At 33.7% G+C, this 22846-nt stretch overlaps 1 protein-coding gene across 3 annotated transcripts in view; it reads right to left on the minus strand.

The window, feature by feature from the left end:
* Positions 1-856: 856 nt before the first annotated feature.
* LRRC49 (leucine rich repeat containing 49) overlaps positions 857-22846 on the minus strand; it is a 44184-nt gene continuing 22194 nt past the window's right edge. For all 3 annotated transcript variants that reach the window (XM_080608089.1, XM_080608088.1, XM_080608090.1), the window contains exons 11-17: positions 15572-15655; positions 12276-12427; positions 8765-9002; positions 7384-7569; positions 5103-5212; positions 3903-4056; positions 857-2020 (exon numbers count right to left, since the gene is read on the minus strand). In XM_080608089.1, the coding sequence (XP_080464215.1) occupies positions 1814-2020; positions 3903-4056; positions 5103-5212; positions 7384-7569; positions 8765-9002; positions 12276-12427; positions 15572-15655 (1131 nt within the window). In that variant the 3' untranslated portion in view covers positions 857-1813. The remainder of the gene's footprint in view (positions 2021-3902; positions 4057-5102; positions 5213-7383; positions 7570-8764; positions 9003-12275; positions 12428-15571; positions 15656-22846) is intronic.

The raw sequence follows: 22846 nt of genomic DNA on the forward strand, positions 1-22846 counted from the left end.
TGCTCAAAAAGCCTGGAGGGGTGATTGTTTCTGTTAAATTCTATCGGCTGCTGGAGCAGTTTCTTTAGGACTTCCAACATTTCATTAAATTTAAGTGATTTAACCTCCATTCAATTCTGTAAATACTGAAAAACAGCTATCTGCAAGTATGCTTTTGAAGATTACATTCACCATAAGCCAAACCAAGAGTATTTGAAAGTTACGTTTAACAGTATGCATGCCATTGTTAACCTGTAACATGCTCTGCAAATAGATTCCTTCTGACAAATTAGATACAGCAGCTTGACCCAAATGCAAATAGACCATATTCCGAGATAGCTGTGACCTGACTCCTGCTATTGACTCTAGGCTCCTTTCAGGACATAGAACCTTATGGAACTGAATTTGCACCTCTGCTTTGCCAGAAAGTCTTATCCACATAGAGTGGAAAAATAATGTTCATTTTGAGTCATATAAACCCTTACAACATGTTTGCTTTGGTTTATGAATACTTATTTTCTATAAATGAGCTTCAGTCAATTTAGACCAATTTGAATCAAGTAAAAGAATAACGAAGGTTCTTGATTCTTTTACTTAAGACACAATGGAATTCAAAACTTCAATTTAAATGGAACAACTTTCTACACACGTATAAACACTAGCTACGGGAATCAGCTGGACTTGCCAATAGTTCCTAAATTCAATTTCTGGGCAGAAGCTAGTAAGGTGTTTGCACTATACTTCACTGGACTACAGAATCTGTTTCTATCCATTCACTGTTGATTTTGAGGGCAGGCTGAATCTCATCTCTTCATGCACCATTAAGGAGAAGACTTTTCTTTGCATACAGTACTTCTTTAAAGTATCTGTGAAGGGCAAAAGTGAAGAATTTGTTTTTATTGATAACAGAAATTCTCACGCAGCCACAGAAACAAAACAGGTGCCAGTGATTACAAATAACATTCATCAGTTTCCTTACTAAATTGAATGCATACATTTTAGTTCATTTGACCTTAATTCAAACCCACCCACCCCATTAAGCATTTAATAGTCAATAAACAAGTACTATTAACAAATTATAAAAGAATAAAAATAAAGCTTAAGTAGGTATACCCTAAATTCCTTTTTTATGTATAACAATTCACACAAACTAACAACAATAAAAGTAACGAAAAAAACTTGAAATCAAGTTTGGGCAATTTGTTCAATTGAGAAATAGGTTCGTTAAATGTTGATATACTGAGAACTGTCATGGAATCGATCTGAAAACGTGTTCTATCACCTGACAAACTAAATCATATAAAATATTCATAAAGCTCGGGGTATAAAAACAATAATTTATTACTTTTTGATCATAAAAAAATCTGCTACTATTCGTGTTCTGTTTTTTTGGTTTTTTTTTAAACAGCAGGGAATAGTCAAAAAGTTGACAATGAGGAAGTGTTCAATAAAAAAAATATGGCAAACAGATTGTAAATTTATTCCTTATCATCAATGGTATAGCACTACAGAAGCAAGGGTAGCAGGAAAAAAAACCAAACACAAACTTAGTGACATATGGCATAATCACCATCACCAAGTTATTTCTATGCAGTCTCTTCATTGTAGCCAGGAAATCACTGTCAAAGTTTTATGCAGGTCAACTTTTAATTGAACACTATCAAGAAAGCTAAGATGACAGAGTTAATTAAGATTTAAAGATAACACTTCTGGGGGCTAAAAAAAATAAATTATTCCATACAGACAGTAATTTTATATTCTATCATTTTAAATTTGTGAAACATCATACAATAAATACTGAAACCAAAAGCCTGCAAGACAACAGGCCTTGACTCTACTGTTTTTGATCAGCAATCCTCTGTAAGCAGAGTTTCATGTAGGAATTTTTATTGCGTATTTCTATCACTGCATCTCTGACAAGCTCAATGAACATTTGAGGCCAGAGCTTCTGCAAGGACTCATTTTTCATATGGATGTCCACAGCTTCTTTCACTAAGTTCTCCACATATGTTTGGCAAAATGTTTTTCTTTCCTTGATTTCCTGTATGGGAGAAACCATTCATTATAAGTTGTATAAGAGAAAGGAAGAAAAGGTCAAACAAGATCAAATTCAAAAAACATCCACAGAAGTTTAATGAATTAAAACAAACAAAACAAACAAAAAAAAAAAACAGTGATTAACACGGGAAGAGCAACACTTTTCTCTGATAGTTTTATACTGCACAACCCAGGGTCTTCTTAAGCTTATGTAACAATCTTATTGTATTAATAATATTCATACTATTGTTGATTAATTAATTTATCCAAAAATCAACTTTTAAGTAGTTGTGTAAGTACCTTTTAGCAGCACTACAATTTTATGTGTTTTTGCTTTCTGGGACAGCAGTGAAAAGTTTACAGAAGTTTCAAAGCACCAGACTTACCTTCCTTCCTTCCCTTCCCTTCCTAGATTTTCTTGATTACACTACAACAGTTGGAAAGTATATATTTATCGACCTGACCTAACAAGAACCAAGCATATTGTCACACAGAAAAGTAAGCCAGTATGTAGCATCCCTTTCATAGTTTCCCTGATGGACTCTGGCAAGTGCATTATTCATAACATGTACTATATATTAGGTACTGAAGTAACCCAAAGCTTTAAAAATAATTTCATAATAGAAAATAAATGAAACACACTTCATGAAACTACTGGCTCTGCATTTTAGTCAAAATGCATTAATCCCTGTTTCTGTAGTGTTTCTATAAAATGCCATAATAAGCTTAAAACAGTTATATTGCTGCTAAATATCTAACTACTTTGATTTATGGGACTAGTAAAATGTTAGCTCCTGCTTTGGGCCATCAAAACAGATTTATTTTTTTAAATGAGTGATAAAGCAAAAAAAAAAAAAATGCTTTCCAGCTCTTTTACCTGAAACAAAACAAACAAACAAAATATTTATCAATGAACCTAACCTGTCATGTTTAGCAAAAAAAACCATTCAACCACATTTACTATGTCAGTTTACTGCTAACTTAAGTTTGCTAAGTTTACTTATCTGGCAGTATTTATCAAGTTAGTTTACTGCTAATTTACACACATGCTGACACTCTTTTCAATGTTATGTATCCGAGATAATAAAACCACAATGCAATAACTGAATTCAGTGTTTACTGAACTTGATTAAATTTCTGGCACCAGAGGTTTTATATATTTCAATATAATAAAAGAGCAAACGATGGGACAAATGTGGGAAGCAGGATGCACACAACTATAACTCATGATTGCTCAGAAAGGAGATAGTGGCTGAAAGAAGCATGTTCTCCCTGGAAACAATTTCCCTCTGACCAAGCAGAAGATGTAGATTAGGAACATAAATTGAAACAAGAGTGACTGATGCTCTTGTCTGAAACAAACCAGTTTGCAACTTAATTAAAGTGAGTACATTTTCTATATATTTCCTTCCCTGTAACTCATTTAAAAGCTAGGGAACTTCTTTATTGCTAGACGCTGTGCTATTTCAAGTCTTGTCTGAAGGTATTTTTCACCGATTCATTTTGGGACATACTTTCCAACTTCCATAAAAAAAATCCTAATGTGCAATTCTTTGTAAAACAAAGATGTGTTCACTTCTGATATTTCCCTAAGGTATGCACATTTCATTACCAATGTAATGCTTTCAGGTGACAATGTGTTTTTATCAGATTGTGGTACCTCTCAGGAACCACTTCTTTAAAAGACACAAACTGACCATTTTCCAGTTATCTAGAAGAGATTAGTTAGATGAAATGTTTGATCATACATGTAAATATGGCAAGCAGTGTTATTTTAAAACCATCATTCTAAATAGCACAACTGAAATTTGATACACAAATTCCATGAGTAGTAGTCAAATATATACATAATAGAGGAAGAAATTATTTTATAATGACATACTTACCTCAAGCTTTTCCATATGAACATTCTTTGCTGTATAATTCAACATTGCTCGAGCTGTGCTTTCTCCTCCAGCTCTCCTGTTATCACTACTTTCCTCAATTCCAACCCCAGATTTCTTTCCCTTTCCCTCCAGCAGATCATGGAATTGCTTCATTCTGTGGAAAGAAAATAAAGATTTACAGTTTTAATCATTGGATTTACTATTTTTTTTTAAGTGCAGATGTCTCTAGTGATGACGAGTTTTTTTTTCCCCCTCTTCTCCCTTTGATCATATCATTTATGAGCTTTCAAGTTTATTGCATCAAGTTACTCAAAATATACAGATGACTAAATAGTCTTCAGTTAATTTGCTTCCACACAACTGACATTTTGACATGTATCATATTTCACATCCTAAATAGGAATCCTTGCAGCTTAAATTTTACTAAGTATCTATAGAAAACTAGAAAGTTTTTAAGCACCTTTTTTCTTACAGCATCAACCCATAAATCTGTTAACTGTTATAGTCATCCACTTTGAAATAACTGCAAAAAAAAAAAGTGTATTCATTGTGAAACTACATAAATCCTCACCAATATCAGCCCAATTGGAGAATTAAACATGCAGTGAATTTGTACGCATGTTCCTATCATCTTTCTTCGGAGACTTCCTACAACCTCTGAGAACATCTGTCTTCATGAATCAGGAAGTGCTAATATTACTGCAGTACTCAGGACACCTACCTTTCCTAAGTTATTTGTGGAATTTGTATCTTTTTACCTAGAAAGAATTTATCATGACAGCGTGGAAAAGAATTCAAACAATACATTCCAGACAAATTCCAGTTTAGTTCATTTTGCTTCCGTACAGTTTCTCTGAAATGTCAACAGGATAGTACTTAGAACAAAATGAAGTTGTATCTGCTATAACAGCATATTACCGAAGTGACAATGTTTCATTCAGAGAGAAATCCCATTTCAGTTTTAAGAAATCTATAGTTTAACAAACATAGTTCTTCAAGCTGAAGCAACAGAACAGAACTAGATTTTCTGCAAAAAAAAGGAACTCAATGTTCAGAAATTTTAACAGAGAAATAAAACAAGCTAAACAAGAAAACTTCATTCTCTCAGAAATACCTGTTGCCATTTCAGTCAGTGACTGTATTATTCAAAAAAAAACAAAGCCTCCGTATTCCTTCCTATATCTTAAGAACTAATTTTACCTAGATTCTCCAAATAACGAAAGCATGCGATAATGTGGCAGCTCAGAAGATGCTACATATGCCAGAATGCCAAAGAGTCTTTCCGCCATTACTGTATCGTTTTGAGTAACCTGTGAGGAAAAATAAAATTGAGAGAAAGAGAGAAGTTAGAAAATTGGCACATTCATATTTCATACGTGCATTCAGAATTAACTGAAAAGTTATACAAAACACCGCATGAAGACATATTCCAGGCATATCTTCAAAACTTAGATTTGCTTCTACTAGTACTTTAAATATACTTAAATTTATGGTCTCTGATTTTGGCAGCATCACAGAAAAGATTTATTTTAAAAGAAGTGTGTATATATTTATATATATAAAAATAAAAGCAAATAAAAGAGATAAATGGTGGTGTTTCTCAAGCCTACAAAGTTTACCTTCCTCCATTGTACTTCTCTAAATGTGATCCATACTGTTGTATCAAAATTACAACAAAGATGTCCCTTTAACATACTTTCAATGGCTGAAAGTTTTTCACGATGAATTTTACACATTTCTGTTTGGATAAAGCATGTTGAAGGTTTTGTTGTTTGGTTGATTTTTGTTACTGCTTTTTGTTTGCCTTAGCTAGTACATTCTAGAGACCATGGTCTGTGTTTCTTCTGTCCTTAGGGCCAAATTATGAACTGCTTTGAACTGCCAAAAGTTTGTTGGCAAAATTTCTAGACCCCTGGATTTCCATTGACTGCACAAGGAATCTTTATGATCACTTAAATCTGACATGGACAACACAGTCCAATGAAACTCATTCAACGACTTCTTCACTTCTGGATCAAATTTAATTTCTGTACATCTTAAGATATTTTTGGCAAGCAACCCATTTTTAAATCACAATACTTACTAAGAACTTTCAAATATTTGCATAATACAGAACAAAAAAAGCATGTGAATAAAATTAAATTGATTCAAACTAATGTAATCTTATCATATTCCTGTTTAATGTTTATAGACAATACAACAAATCTTTGGCCTGACATATACTGCAACACCAAAAGGCAAGGAGAAATTCACTACAGAAAACATAGCTCAGGAAATCAGACACATGAATTCAATGTTGTTTTCACAGTGATTAGTTTTGCTCATTGTCACTTCAAATGAAATAAACCTTATTTAGTTGTCTAAGAGTAGAAGACCTTGCTAAACAGTCTATTAGCAGTAGCAAGGTCTAAAACAGAGTGCAGAAGGCAGTGAGGGAAACAAAGGGCATTACAGACAGAAAGATGTTGGCCAGAGAAATACGTGATTTTTATTTAAGTTAAGAGAAGCACAAAGTCAAGGTCAACAGAAACACTAATACTAAATTCACTCTTGAGTTCATAGAAATTTATGTTCTCTATCTTACTGCAGTACATGCTTTGCTCCATTACTCACAAAAAGATTGTAACAGTAATATCACATCAATGTCAGCCTATTACACGTGCCTCTTTCCAAGTTCAGTACGCTAGGAAAACAGGCACCAACTCAATCACTGTAATGCATCTGTTATATTGCGTGCCATAGCACTTGGTGTAGAGAATTTTGTGAAGTTTAGTAACTTCAAACCTTGACAGCTTTTTTTTTTTTTTTGATTAATCCAAGATTACTATCACTAGGAAAACTTCAAACAGCATGTCTCAGAGAACTTTCTTCTTAAAAACTAATGGTCTTGTACAAAGCAAAAAGGAAAAAAATTCTTTTTGAGACACTTTTCTTCAGTATACTAAAAGAAAAGTTGATTTTAGCTATATCACATAACACTGGAAAAATATAAGTAATACACTGTAAGCTACTAGATAGTCTGTCAAAAGCACATTTCTGCACTTGTATTCAATGTTAGCATTCTAATCCTTTTGAATATAGCATAATAGAATACTGCTTCTTAAAATCAAAAGTAAAACCTAACAGTTCTTTAAATTTTTAAAAGCATATTCTAAAATTATAATAAAAAGTTTTCCCCTTAGGTGTATCTGTCACTCAGGTGGAAGTTTGAACTACTGTTTGCTATTGAAAGCATCTGAAACAATACCACATTTTAATAAAAAACAAAGCATTTTCTCTGCTTTTCTAATTGTAACAGTGCAGTTACTTAACAAATGCATAGTACAATAAGTTATGTGATAGAATGCACTTTTTTTTCCATAATATTGAAATGACACTGTCATCATTCTGCTCATTCTACTAGTGATTCACTTGCATTTTTAAAAACAACGTTAACTTATCTTGTAAGACCAGTAGTAAGAAAGAAGCAACAATGTCTTACCTCAATTCCATTTATCTTCTGTAGATTAAGATGGTTCAGTCTAAACAGAACATAATATTTCCACAAAGTAAAACTGACGACTGGATTTCCCTGAGGATCAACTGTTAACTGTTCAATGTGATGCACCTGGCCTAATGCATTGAATTGCTTCAGTGTCACAAGATTTGTCTCCTTAAACTTCAGGTGCTTTAAAAAAAAGTTCAAAGCACAGTAAATTAAGTAAGGAAATCACTAATGAGTGAACATAACAATTCCTACTCTGTTCAACACAAATCACTTTCAAACTTAAAGTCTTTAGGTCTGACTACACAACTGAGCTCACTTCATCTACAGTCTTTGGGGAGAAAAAACATCGATGTATCAACTAAACGGTGTATTACATATATTTTAAAATGTCAACATTACAAACCCCCAAGCAATTTATAAACCCTTTAGTAACAACACTATCGTTTTCATGTTACAAAAAGAGTGGTACTGCTTGAGCAAGATTTACTTCAATTCTGCAAACAAATACAACGTTCATGCAAAAATCAGTACAGTATTTTAAATATTCTGTTTCTGACTGTCACAAGCTGGCATTAAAGTCTGCTGTTTCTTTGAACAGTGCCATACAGCAGTGTCCCTATGAGCATGGTAAATTCATCTACACAGCAGCACACTGGGGGTAAGAGGAAAAATTGATGGTGAAGATAAAGAAATCTAGCTGAGATTCTGCTATCCCTAACAAGTTTTTGAACGAAACAAGTTCCCCACAAACTCATTTATCTCAATGAAACCATTACGTAGTATTATACTTAAAAAGAAGTAGGGAGCTAAGCAGGCATATCATCTGACTGACAAGCTAATTTATGTATGCCATCACTACTTTATTATTTGCTTCAAAGCTAAAGATTTACAAGTCCAAGAAAAAAAATTAACTAAAAAGTTCTCATGATGTTGTTTTGCTTCATCAAGAAGTGAAGAATTCCAAGAGTTGCACTGATTTAACCAGCTATTACCTTTGAATTTTACCTCTCTCTTCTACCCTATCAGCTATTTGCTCTTTGAACTTACAATACAAACAAAAGTCTCCTGATACTATCAATCTGTAATATTGTAGAAAAACAATACCATGTTTCTACATCAGTTTTTCTCAAAGAATCAGATAGGTCAACTATGGGAAATAATTACTAGCCTGAAAAGAAAACAACCATTCTGTTTGAGAATCTGTCTTGTATTTAAAAAGTGTCAAATTAAACAAAACATTATAGGATAAAATCAATGTAATTCACAAAAGTATCTATTTACATAAAAACAGTTGAGGGTGACTGCCAAACTAAGGTTCCATTGCAAAATAAATAGTCCACAGCTGTTCACACAGATGACATTGAGCCATTCTTACCACAGAATTAGGAAATTTTAACCTCAGTTTTGTTAACACTTGAACAATTTCATCAAATTCCATGAACATAAAGGAGACTGTGACAACAGATCCAGCTGTTTGAACACTCCAGTTTCGATCCAGGCACTCCAGTGCTCCAGAACCATACAAGTAAAGAGTGTCTCCTTCCACTTCCACCAAATGAGAATCAAGAACAGACAAGCCTTGTACAGCACTGCTCAATATTGTATCAAGAGACCTGTGGAGGAAATAAAAATGCAGTAATATAAGTTAGATTGTTTCACAGCAGTAAAGCCATTTCTATTGAACGATGGTCTTTTCATTTACTAAAATCTGACCTGTCAAATATGGTTGCCATTCACAGCATTCATTCATTTTCACTACCCAGTCTGGTTCAAAAATGTTAAGGGCTAGAAAATCCTCTTTTCTTCAAGTAATATTACAGCAGCTCTACTGCTTCAGTGGAAAGACTTTGTGTATTAGGGTTGGAGAGCCCAAAAAATGTCGTTCATTTTTAATAACCTGTTTAAAGATTTTACCTCAGAATGTTAACTTGTTTTAGCTATCTAAAATCAACTTCAACCTATGTCACTTATCTAAGCAAAGCCACCTTCAGATTCTGTTCTCTATATAAACTGTAAAAGTTACAACATGAGTAAGCACAGTAGGATCCAGCCCGTTAAGATCAGACAGTTATTAAAACCAACCAAGGATAAAGCTATTCAGAGTGCTGAACAATTACTTGCATTCTTAACAACAGTATCACTTCTTAGTTAAAACCCTTACGTCACACTATCAGGATTCATTAGTCTGCTTTGAGATGAAAATAATCTTGTCATCCTTGTTTAATCGTTAATTAATAAGGATTATTACACATTTATTTTAAATTAACTTGAGCTTCCCAATTCAGAAGATTGATTTTTAAATTAAACAATAGATCCAGGTATTCTCAACTCTCATCTCATTGCATCTTACTTTCACAGAACACATTCAGCTGAGCAGACCTGAAATGCACAAAGAATTCAAGATGAGCACAAACTACTGGTTTAGAAAGCTGTGTAGTGATGGTTACTGTTTTGTTCTTTACAACCTTCCTAATATATTTAATGTATTTTGCTTTTTTGACTATTAACGATCACTGAGCAGATGTTTTCTTGACGATACCTTCCAGAAGTTCACCCTTGACTGGAAATGGTTATTCGGGAGCCCATTAATTCACACATGAATATATAATTACTTATCCATGCTGACTTTCACCTGCCATTTTATTGCTTAGTTGCTCATGTTGAAAGTGTTCCAAAATTCTTTACTACTATATAGCATATTAGGAGGTCCATGTCAATTTTAACCTATCAGGAGTAAAACAGCATCATGGGCTACATGGCAAAAAGACAGCAATGTTGTCTAAGCCCTCTTTACTTTAACACACATTGCCATGTCTTCATTTATCTCTTTAAACTAATCTAAGTCATTGATAAACATTCGTATCACACTTTCATTTCTCTACCCTTTCATGAAAAAGAAAAAATTCCAAACCTACCTCTCCAATTCAGAACACAGAATGAAATTGCCTAAGAGTATTATGAGTATATATGCAAATAAAACACATTGTTTATGTCGTTAAAAATTTGGGGGGGGGGGGGGGGTTAATTTTCGAAAGTAACTACTTTGACTTCCAAAATGCATTCTACAAATCAAACTACAAACACTTCCACAAGAACCTGGAAACTGATGTTATGCATTATGTTTTATTATTTTAGATTTGACAAAAGTCATAACATTCAGTCAGGAAACTACTTGGAATATACCAACTTTAAGTCACTGTATCCAGCATAAGCAAAGACAGCTTTGCAGCAAGATCTGTCCTATGACTCCGTGGAAAGAGCCTTAATATTTTACTTTAAAGTGTGATTTCTCAAGCAATGAAAATCTGTTCATTAACAGATTAATGCTCCAGCTACTGTAGTTACATTGTCTTGATCGGAGGGGATGATTACTAACTGTGTAATTAAACTGTGAAGAAGGCAAAAAAGCAGAGACTGCATATGGCTGGGGGGAAAGCTTCAGAAACAAGAAGAACAAGAAGGAGTATAGCAGTTTAAAAATGTCAAGAAAAAAAGTTTCAGAAAGATGTTGCACTTGAGCGTAGATAAAAGCCAGATCTAGTCAATAGTAGATTGAACCTCAGATTGATTCTGTTTGTGAAAGAGAGACTTCCTGACTGCACTTGATGTTTCCCGTGTTGATCAGACACAGTAGGAATCTGTACTTGCTATTAAATTTCTGCAGACTATTTTTCAGGCTTTTGCCTGAGCTTACCAGGTTGAAAATGTGTTAGTTCGGTTTTAGCCAATGCAAGATAAACTTCATCCACTAAGTTCTGTATTTAGTTTTTCAATTATGCGGAGTGCCAGGTAGCTACCTTTTAGATGCAAAGTAGTAAACCAATGAGTGTATCATAGAAATAATACAATTAGAACATTGACTGTATTGATAAACACATTAGATAGTTGGTGCACTTAAGGGTTTTGTTTTAAGTAACTGAATTATCATCTAGACTGAAGTTTTAGATGGATTAATTTAACCTTTGTGAAAGACCAAATGATTATACTTTTAATAGATTATACTTTTCAAAGAAATCTAACAGCAATCATAAATTGGTTTAACCAGTGTCAATGAGGAATTTGAAATTTCATTTAGATATACGTACCTATTGATATCATTAGATATATCTCTATCTCAAACAGATATACCTATTGATTTCAAGTGTGAATTATATGTGCATACAGTTTTCCAGAGGTCTAGTTAGACTATAATCCTTCCACCATAAGGATTTAATTCCTTAAATAGAAACTTAAAGAAACACCAATGTTACTTTGAAACTTTTCTAAATTTACTTTAAAAAGTAAAAATAAAATGTAACTTTTTTTTTTTAAGCTAACAATACAGATATCATCTCAGGCAACATCAAGTGAAAAATAAAACTAAGTCTATGTCAAAGAACTGTTTTTGCTGAAACAGCAAGGGTATTTGAAGAAAGCAGTCCAGTAGGAGATCTTGCTGTTCAAACCGAGAACATAAATTCAAGACTCAGTTTACAAAACCTCTTCATATACACTGAAATTACAATTGTTGGCAATAAAGGTAAAAGTCTAAGCTGTCAAGGAAATGAATGGCCTTAAGCAGGCTCAAGAATTCATATTAAACATTTCTTGTAAACATGAAAACCTCCCTTATTTAGCAAAATCACAAAAATTTAGCGCCAACTTCTTTAGTAATGTAACAGTAGCTAGTTGACTAAGTATATATTAGTTTTTATGGTGATACCTGTTGACTATTACTAAACTAAAAATCTTTTCAGCATGATTTTGGATATATTAATTTTGTAATTACTTCACAAAATTCATACTGCAAAAGATGTTTTACTTTTTGATCATGAAATAGCAAGATCTCAGAGCTGATAACATGAACTTAAGACATGAACAGAAAGAATTATTTCTGAATAAAATACCTGCTTTCTTCGGGAAACACATATGCAGTACTGCCATTGATCTGACAGGGTTCATTATCTTTATCTTGGTTTAAAGAAGCCACAAGAGCTGTTCGATTCTGCTGTATCTCCCACTGGCGAGCAATATTACAAATTGTTAACCGTTTCTTTTCCTGAAACAAAAGTCATAGTAAATTATGACACTGCAGTATCAACTCACTTGTTTGATCCAACATAAATATGTTGCTTAATCAAAACGTGGTTGATATTTTAAATTGAAGAAAGAAGTACTGGTTCACATTTAAACCAACGTGTCACTCTAGCACTATTCTGCGTAACTGCAAGGGAATAACGTTTTCACAAAATTTGCAATAACAAACAAGTAACTTAATAAAGATGTAAGCTGTCTAACAGTAAGTTTAAACTAGTTGATTTGGTTAACCACACAAGTCTGTCTTTGACTATCTGGAGCTGCTTGTACTACACCTCCCACAGAACAGGGCAAATCAATGCAAAACACACAGCTGTATTACAGCCTCCTTTTTCAAATAGAAAAAAGAATATTTATTTGATATGCCTATGGAGAAAGGCAGCGGACAAGAGTAAGTCTGATTTTATGGTTTGAAATTAACACTTTCTGATATATTAAGTTTGACCTATACTCTCTAAGCTCCTAAATTTAATCTATAAAAGCAACATGGGACTGTTAACATTATGCTTTTACTTAATTCCTTTCACATTAGGCAAATTGCAGATATCACTGTACTTGAGTTCACTAAGAACATTCCTCACAATGCTGGTCTGTGTTAGAGGTGGGAAGTATAAAGCTTTACAAATGAACATCTTCCTTTAAAAAAGGGAAACATTAACAAAAAAAAGTGAGCATTTTATAATCTGTGACTACGCAGCCTAGGTATTTCCTTAAAATTAATACTGAGATTTGCAAATTAAGAGCAACTGCATATAAATATTTCACAGTAAAATATTTAATACGAACATATAAATCCCTCATGCTGTAAACTACTGTATTCATTAAAGAATAAATATCAAGATCGGTTTTAATGATTGATAGCGCAGAGATAAATCCACTAGACTTCCAATTATGATAAAAATCACGTCCATAATGGCTTGTAACAATGACACAAAATACATGGAAACTGCTTTAACGTTTTTCTTCTACTAAAAGTATTTTATTTTAAAGAGTTAAAAATTCTGCTGTTTCAAACTCAGTTTGCCTAAAGAGTCATTATGTTATCTGGTTATATAACACCATGTGTCCCACAAAAATACACGTCAGTGATGGAAAGGTTCCATATCATTGAAGAGGAAGTTGAAATGTCCGAATTTTCTTTTAGTCACATTAGGTAAATTCCGTATAAGAGGGTGAGGGTCTCCTCATAAAGTGAGCCACTGTACAGCTAATTACTTGCTAGAAAATGAATGCTCATGATGTCGTCTACACTGCAGACAGTTTACAAAAGTTTGGAGGAAAGTGACAACCACTGACATTCCAGAATAAGATTCTCTAAATATTTTCTTCAGAAATAACTATGATTAAAATCCTATACCTAGAGATTTTTGCCACTGGATATTATATCTATTAGCAGATTTGTTCCATTCATTTCAAATGTGTGAAACAGGGAAGAAAAAAGAAAGCAAGGAAAACAAACAACAACAACAAAAAACAAACACACAAGAACATATGAACATATTTACTACAGAAAAAGATAAATGACCTCACTGAATCATGCAAAATATACTGTCATTTGACATTTAGGCCACTTAACTATTTGAAGATGAGAAGAAACCTCAATTAAGCAACAAAACCTTCATTTTAAAGTTGAAAACTGAGTAAAGGCATTGTAAGTTAAAAGTGATTTTTTTTTTTGTCTTTTTTCCCCGTAAAGGAAGTTTCCATTGGCAAAATGCACTGAGTAATCTATGCCACCAAGGCAAACAATCCCCCTACTACAAGGAAACATTACATCAGTGGTTAAGAACATGAACTACAAACACACACAAACTTTCTTTCAGTCCAGTTAGCTTGTCAAAAGCCTAAAGCAACATCATGTATAAATATTATTTACTCATTTCCCATTTCTTTGGGTTACTGAGACCTGGCACCAAAACTTCAAACCCAAGTAGACTTTAAATTTATCTGTATCTTACATTAAAGAGCACTGTTTAAAAAAAAAAAAAGTGTTTCTAAGACTGTTTTGTTGAATTTTTAGTTTTTGTTTTTTCTTTTGTAAAACAAAAGAATCAAAAAATTCTTGAATGCAAACATACATTCTTGTGCAGTACACATGGAATTCTTTTTTCCATTCATACATTTGGCTCTTTTTAACAAACAGCATTTAATCTGTTGTTAACATTCTGGTTGTACATAATTCTGAAAATTTAAAAGGTATATTTGCTACACTTCCTCATACAGCCTCTTGCAACTGCTTTTAGTCTAACTCCCTTGATGAAATATGCTTTTACCTAGACAACTTAGTAACATGGATACATGATTATTTTTTTCAGTTTGCCAAATTAGAAGAGATTTTTGTATAACCATTATTGGACGACAAAGAAGTTTAAAAGGCATTCCTATTAAAAGAAAAAAATGATTTGGGAACACATTCACAGAATAAAGAAAATGCTGATATTCTTATGTCCTTGAACGCTGGTCTCCTACTAGCAAGTGTTGGTCATTTAGTCACTGGCCTGTAAGAGTATTCTGGAGCGTGCCTCTGTCTCCCCTGTTGGAGATATTCCATCTCATACATAAAAGCATTAACCAGGCCTGTAGGTACGGTACATAAGTGTTCCTCTGAAAAAAGAAGACAGCTGGAGTCTAGCTGTTGCTCTGATAACTGCTTAGCTTTTTCCACAGAGAGGAATAACTTCAACAGGAAAGAATGAAGGAAAAGCTACTTCAGAAAACCCTTTATGTCAGCACTCACCTGATGGGGAAGACCAAGTTCAAGGAATCTGAAATCACTGCAAAGTCTCTTGGTTTTACTTTATCTCTAGATTTGAAAAAATGAAGTTTGCCATCCTTTCACATATGTTAGCACATGCACATGCAATTGTGGTTTTTTGTTATTGTTGTTGGTTTTTTTTTTGGTAAAGGGTAACTTGAATAGTTCACTGAAGAATTTCAGATGTAGAGTGAACTGTGTAAGCTGTAAAAAAAAAGTTTTAAAAGATAGAGATACATTGGGAGAACTAAGAAATACAGCAAAAATATTAAGTTATAGAATATTAATGTAAACTAGTTTACAGTAGATTTATCTAATTTTAGTTAGGCTTAGAACAGCCATAGAAAATACCTTAATCAAGCTTTGTTTATGACTTTCACGTTTCCTTTCTTCTTCTTTCCTTGCTGCAACAGATGCCATGCGTCTTTCTTCTTCCTGGACGAAAAAAATGATAAATTTATAATAGTATGAATTTACCAGACTCTGAAAAGCATTATTAATTAATACTAATTATTAATGTAGTTCTTTGTGTTGGTGATTTGAATACAATTTTAATGTTTATATGATTGTACTATTTTAATATTAAATGTTTTAATATTAAAATAATAAAAATCATATTTACAAACAAATCAAGAAATATAAAAGGAATTATTCAAATAGAAATGCTGAAGGCAAAGCTATTTACAAAAATATTTTACAGTCCTTTGAAAAATGTAAAGCACATGATCTGTAAAACAACTAAAACATTTTCAAATATGACAATCCATTATATTCTTTGTATTTTTTGAGTATTTTCTCTAATTAGTAGGGTTTTTTGGTAAGAAAATAAACAGAGATAGTGAGCCGATTTCCCTTTATACCTAAATCATGATCTAAAATTGTTCTCCTCAAGTTCTGTTAAAGACTGAGGAAAAGTTATCCTTTGGAAGCAGAATACAATGATCAAAGTTATCAAAGGTATCAAAGTTAGTTAGCTACAGTACACAAGCATTATTTCTTGTCAAAATTATTACCTATTCATGTTCAAGAAGAAAGCCATTTATTCCTAAATAATGACAGCCAAGGAAGTGAAGATGTTTAGCTTTCCTGGTATTGCAATTTACTCCTGCAATATAGCCATATTAGGTTGAATGCTCCCTGTTTACAGAAGTCTAAACATTCTCACAGCACAGTATTTTTAGAACATGTTTTTTCCAAGTAACAAAAGAAATGTTCACTATGAAGTAAAAAGTGTAGAGTTCTTCCAACACAAATATTTAGGAAGCATACTTGAACTTATTTTGATTTACTTCATATGCCATTTGGGTGTTTGTATTAAAGTACCTTCCAAGAACATACAGAAAGTGTTTTGGTTTCCCTCAAAATAGAAAGCTCCTATCCTAGGCTTTTCACTTCCACTTTCCAGAAAGTTACGTGTTAAGAGCTTTAACAAACAAAAGTGAACAGAAAACATCATAAACCATTAAGACATATTGATATGTCAAAGTTTTGATACAAATAAAACATACTATGCTTACAGAACTGTAAGAACCCCTAAGCACAGGGATAAAAGCCTACTAGAAGGCTAAAAAGGGAACCTGATACTTAGCATTACTACTACATTTTAAGAAAATAATTTCCAAAGTATAATTAGTCAGGGAAACATAGCAGGTGTACACTTATCTGCATACAGCCCCCTGAAGACCAATGACGCACCACAGATTCTGACATCAATCATAAAGGTAATTAAAAAACTGCACAACTGTTTTATGACTCTGACCTCATGTACATATTCAACTTAATTCAGTTTAAGGTATGAGGTTTTATTTTTTCACCCTAAAAGAAGCATCTGTCCTTCTGAGGATTAGGTTCTGTCGGCAGCCAAGGGTCTGGTGCCATAGAATTACCGAATAATTCAAGTAAGAAGGGACCTTAGGAGTTCACTCCTCCGTGTTCCTACTTAAATAAGGATCAACAATAAATTAAAAAAAAAAATACACCTATGCAGATATAGAAGGGTTTATAGACCCCAGTACTACAGAATATCACATAACGAAGCCCAATACCTGAAAGGGAAGGTTTAGGGTGAGGCTGAGAAAATCATTTATAAAAACCATGCAGGCATATGCCACGAGCATGAATGTATAACTAACAGCACACAATAAAAATACTGTTCCTCAAGATATGAGGCAGAATGTTAAGAATGATAAGCATGATTCTCATGACAGCTATTCATCTCATTTACGCATTAAAGTGTACTAAGTTAGCATTTACTTCAAAAAAATGAAAAAAGTCTTAAGTTTTAAAAGTCTTATCTGTTAGTGATACTATTCAATAGAAAAGTGGGTTAAAGTTGATTTTTAGCTTTCTATTTAAGCATCTTCATTTGATGTTGCATTTTTGCTTTTAACATGGCTTCCTAAAGCCAAGTTTGGTTCTTTTCCCCTCTCACCAAACTCAGTGTCTTCATCTTCTCTAACAGCTTTTGAACACACTGAACACATTAAAATATCTTAAAGTATGTTTAGAGGTCTCAAATTACGCTGTTTTTTTTTTGTTCTTCTTGTTGTTGTTTTTTGTTTTGTTTTTTCCCTGAATGGTTGATTATATAAAAATGCTATATAGAAAGAACATAAATGTAAGCTAGTTTCTCACCTAGGGAGAGAATGAAGAAGTTATCTGTTCTATTTGGCAGAAAACAGGTGGCCAGACTTCACATACTCAGCTCCAAACTAACTGAAATACTGTTGTCTTTCACACTGAAGAATGTGAGTTACCAAATAAAGTGATACTAATCTGTAAGAAATGAGCCTTAACTCTCCTTCTTGCAGAACAACTTCATTTTTTCCTTCAAGTTTTCAGACAAACATCCACAAACTTCCCTAATTCAGTTTTCTCACAGCCTCTGCAAATATTCCTTCTCACTCTACCTTCCATCTCAAAGTCTCTGCCTAACCCAGCCCCAAATCTATATGTTATGACACTATCTGCCTTACATGGGGATCTACTGACAACATTCAAGTCAGTCCCATACTTTTCCTTACACACTGACTCAATGCAAAGAATGAAATGAACAAACACAAACACTGTTCCAACAGGAGTCAGACTTCTTGCCTTGATCAAGAGTTTATCCTAATTACAGGCCTTTAAAAAATACTACTTCTGTTACAAACTTTTACAAAAGAAATGAGCTTTGTCTAAAACAACAACAGCAAGAACAACCTAGTTTTACTCAGGATTCATAAAGGCCAAATGATAGAGGAAACATGAAGGTCAAGGGTCAAATCCACTTTTTACCAGAATCAAGTCTATATACATTTCTTGATTACCCACACACAACATGTGCAACTAATCTTGAAGAAACAAACAAACAAAACACAGAAAAATAAACAAACCCCAGAAAGGTTATAAAACAAAGCTTTTAATAATCTTGCCACAATGCAGTTCTATCACCCACTCTTCTCTTTTAGCTCCAGCATTTGAGAGTCTTTCCATCTCCATTTTTGTCTCTGCTCATTATTCTGCTGCTATTGTCCACAACTTTGTGAACTTTCGACAATTCCCAGATGAACTAAAGCTATTTTAATTCCTATCTTCCATGTCTTCTCTTTTTCAGTGTTCAAAAGAAATTGTTAGGCTAACATAAAGGATATCATTAAATTGTTAAAGAGCTGCTGACAGGTCTGTCATCCACTCAAAATGGTCCAAAATCATTTTGCACTCTTTCCTAAATTCAATCCTAATTCCAGATTGTTAGGACCCACTACTGACACAGGATTTCCAGTACACCTTTGATAAAATTAAATCCCAGCTGGAGGGGGGTGCAAATAAGCATCCTGGGCATCTGTGGAAGAAGTCAAGGTTCCTACTGTAGTAGCCTGCCAGGAAAGAGTCATCACGCTAAGGAGTCTGCTAATACTCTGGCCACAGAAGAAAACAAACCTCTGAGCTCCATGTTGGACAAGGGGGGATGTTTTTCCTGAAGGCCAAAGTGCCAGACCATTACAAACAGACTTGGATGTTCTCTTTTACACTACAATCTCCTCCATTTACTAGTTCTCCACTTGCCATTTAAGAACTTACTAAATGGCTAGGAAGATGGCTTCTTCCTTCTTCATCCACCCACCCAGCCTGCCCCCAAGCATAAGCCTCGCTTTCTGCAAAGCATAAAACATTAACGAGATTCTGAGACTGCAGGTTTACATTTTCAGTGTGAAGCTACAGCAGTGACAGAACGAAAAAATAAAAAGGCATATTAAAGCTATTATCACCCTTATAACATTTTCCATTAGAGCTGTAAGGTAACTGCCTGTACCTTTGGCATAGTGAGAGCTCCCCCTGCTGCCACATGAGCTCTACCACAAGTATAACACCAGAGATTTTGGCCAAACTTCTCACTGTGCAACCAGTCTTTCAAGAGGTAACATCCAGCAAGACCTGAGAAAGATCCTGAACAGAGTACAGTGGAACATACACATTCTTCCTCACTACTGTTTTGCTATTATCCAAACAAGTTAATTCCACCAAATGATGCCATTTAAGTCACAGGAGAGAAAGGTACATTAGCACACAATGAATGCAGGATTACATTTCCACACTACAGCTACTTTGAAATTATTCTAATAATTTTACTATAGATTAGAAGTAGTCATAGTATACATGATATAAACTACTGTAGCTAATAAAAAAAAAAAGAGAATAATATGAAGAATGGTCTGGAATACACATTTAAGCTTTCAGGGCAGAAAGAAACCAAACTACTACACTTAAAAAAAATTCTGCTTATACTCACAGAAGGCAGACTTTTTTTTTTGTTACATATACCACACAGTCTATTTTAAAAAGAAGAACAAAGAGTAAGAATGTAAGTTGTATTTCTACCAGAAACTTCATATGGAAAAAAACACAAAATTTCTGACTATTCTTTAAGTGACATATGACAATTAGATATATGTGTTTTTTTATTATTATTATTATTTTTAGTATCAACTTCTCATATTTTCCTCAAGACCTTACTTAAAGGATAGGATTACAATCCACAAAAATGAATAAGAAACAAGAAGTTACAGAAGCATCTTGTTTTAAAAGGAAAGAAATTAAATTTTTAGGCGAATACTGATCTATCAAAGTTTGAGAAAGCTAAAGATTCCCATTAAGTTGATGCCTTAGATATGTAATATAAAGTGGATGCGTTTTTTCAGCTGGAAATCAACTTTTAATGTAGACAACAAATACGTGTTTACAGTTTTACAGTAAGTTTTTTCATATATATGCAAAGCCCAAACTTGTTACAGGTGACTAAGCCCCACTGATTTCACTACCAATGATTCTTTGGGTCCATGCCTCAGTGGTTTAATAGCTTAAAATTTGTACTTACCAACAGCTTAGTAATGAGATGGCAAGAGAAAACACCAACTTCCTCATGGGAAGATTAATAAGATGTCATAATATGATACAATCCCTTGAATAAAAGCAAATCTGCTCCAACTTAAGAAATACTATAACAATTACAATCCAAAAATATTGTGTTGAAAGTACAGTCTGATATTTGCAGCAGCTATATGTTTCTTAACAGTTCCTATGGCAGTTAACACCAGACATTTTCCTCTGATGTACCCCTTTCTCCAGAGAATCTCTAGAAAACGCCTGGCACCAGTGTGTGTGTATTCCTGAAAACCAGTATGAATAAGGCTTCAAAGTCTTTTACAAACTTTAGAATAAACTGTAAAGGATATTTTCTTTCTTAAAATAGTTTTCTTAGCCCAGTGAAGCCAGCAAGTAAAAGAAAAGTTAAAGTTAAAAGCAGAATAGCAACTGTGTAAACCTCGTTTCTCAACTAGAAGAGCTTCTGAAACCATTAGTGAAGAATTCCTAGTTAGACAGAACATACATCCTAGTCCAGCTCTCAGTTCTTTGCAACACAAAGCAATGAATGCTCAAGTTAGAAATGGTCTGGATGCACTTCAGGCTAATGAATAAAAGATCCTCTATATGTATTAGCTTAGGTATACTAATCAAGCAAGTAAAAGCATATACCCAATACCGTACTTGTACTTCCCCATCAAGTTACATTTGTCCCTATGGCTGACATTACTAGACAGAATAGCTGGATTTGGCATTGCCAACTCTCTAATTTTATCACAAACCTCATGATACTTGTTAGTTTTCTTAAAAACCCCTGTTTCTTAACTCATATGATTATCTGGGTAACACAGTTTTTATTGGAAAAAATCATACAGGCCCCTCTACATGAAGGAAAGTTTTAAAAACAAGTTTTCAAGGCCCAAAAACCAGAAGGCAAATAAAAAGAATGCAAAACACATTCTTTTTACAAGTAGTTTTATGAGCAGCACGACTGGTGAAGCCTGGTTTTCTATGGCTTTTTGTCTTGTTGGTTGATCCTCTTATGTTTAATAAGGTGTGAACTCAGATTAAGCTTTTCCCAAGGCTGTGCATTTCAAATAACTTTTTCCCCTACAGATCCCATATAGTCTAAAAAGGGATTAGAGCTCTTTCCACAGTTTTTCCATCACAGAGTTCTACCAGGATCTGTCTCTTCTCAATAAGGAAGAGAAGAAAAAAAGACATTTTCTTTACATGACTCAAGTTGCTGGAATAATACTGAGAAAACACTCTTTTGAAAAGCAAAGCAATTAGGCAGTATAAACTCACAAAAGAAAAAAAACTACCCACGGGATACCTGGGAACAAATAGTATTTTAGATACTGATAGTAAAATTCTAATAGCCCGAAGTACTTTATTACTAAAATTCATGTTTTCCTCATACATGTGATATTTTACATCATAACTGACTCTCTTCTATACTCAGTGGATTGGCTGCAGGACAACAGGATAGATGCCAAAACAATAGGTGCAATTTATAATGCAGTAGAGCCTTCGTACAAAGCAAATAAGCATTTAAAACAAGGAATATTTATCAGCACTTGGTCAAGAAAGACAACACTATTAGTTAAGTATGTTACATTTGTTATAGAATCAGAGTCATTTGGGTTGGAAAAGATCATCAAGTCCAACCATCAACCTAACCCTACAGAGCCCCATCACTAAACCATGTGCCTTAGTGACGTTATCTTCCTGTTGTTCAGATTTATCTTGTAAGATGACTGTGGTACACATAACTTTAGTAGACACAGAAAAATTAGCATCGCTATTCCCAGATTAAGAAACAACATGGATGACTTAATGGCATGGCCTTCCTGACAATTTCCCTTCATCCTCTACCTTGGTGCATATTTTCCAGAAGTCTGTAGTAAGTTGTCTGCACGGCCTCTCTTCCTTATCAGTGTTACTTGAAATGGACCACCAAATTCAGAAATTAAAGGAGTAGGTTAGGCAACGAATGCAGAAATGCAGACAAACACAGAAACAGTGCGATCACCAAGTTTCCTTAGGGTAACAGACCAAAAATAATAGAAATAATGTCAGTTTCAGTGTAAACAGGTTAATGCTTTGGAAGGAATACCCTGTTCCTCCTCAGCTATACGGCAAACCAGTAAAGAATATGTTGAGGGAGCGCTAACAAAAAGCTTTGCAGTTTCTCATGTCACTTGGCAATTCTATCACATGGTATTTACTAAGTGAAAGAGTTTGATTATTTAAAAATAAATATTTTTAAAATGAAATAAA

This window comes from Anser brachyrhynchus (genome assembly GCF_964034855.1).
Source record: "Anser brachyrhynchus genome assembly, chromosome: 11".
In the NCBI taxonomy this organism is placed as follows: Eukaryota; Metazoa; Chordata; class Aves; order Anseriformes; family Anatidae; genus Anser; species Anser brachyrhynchus.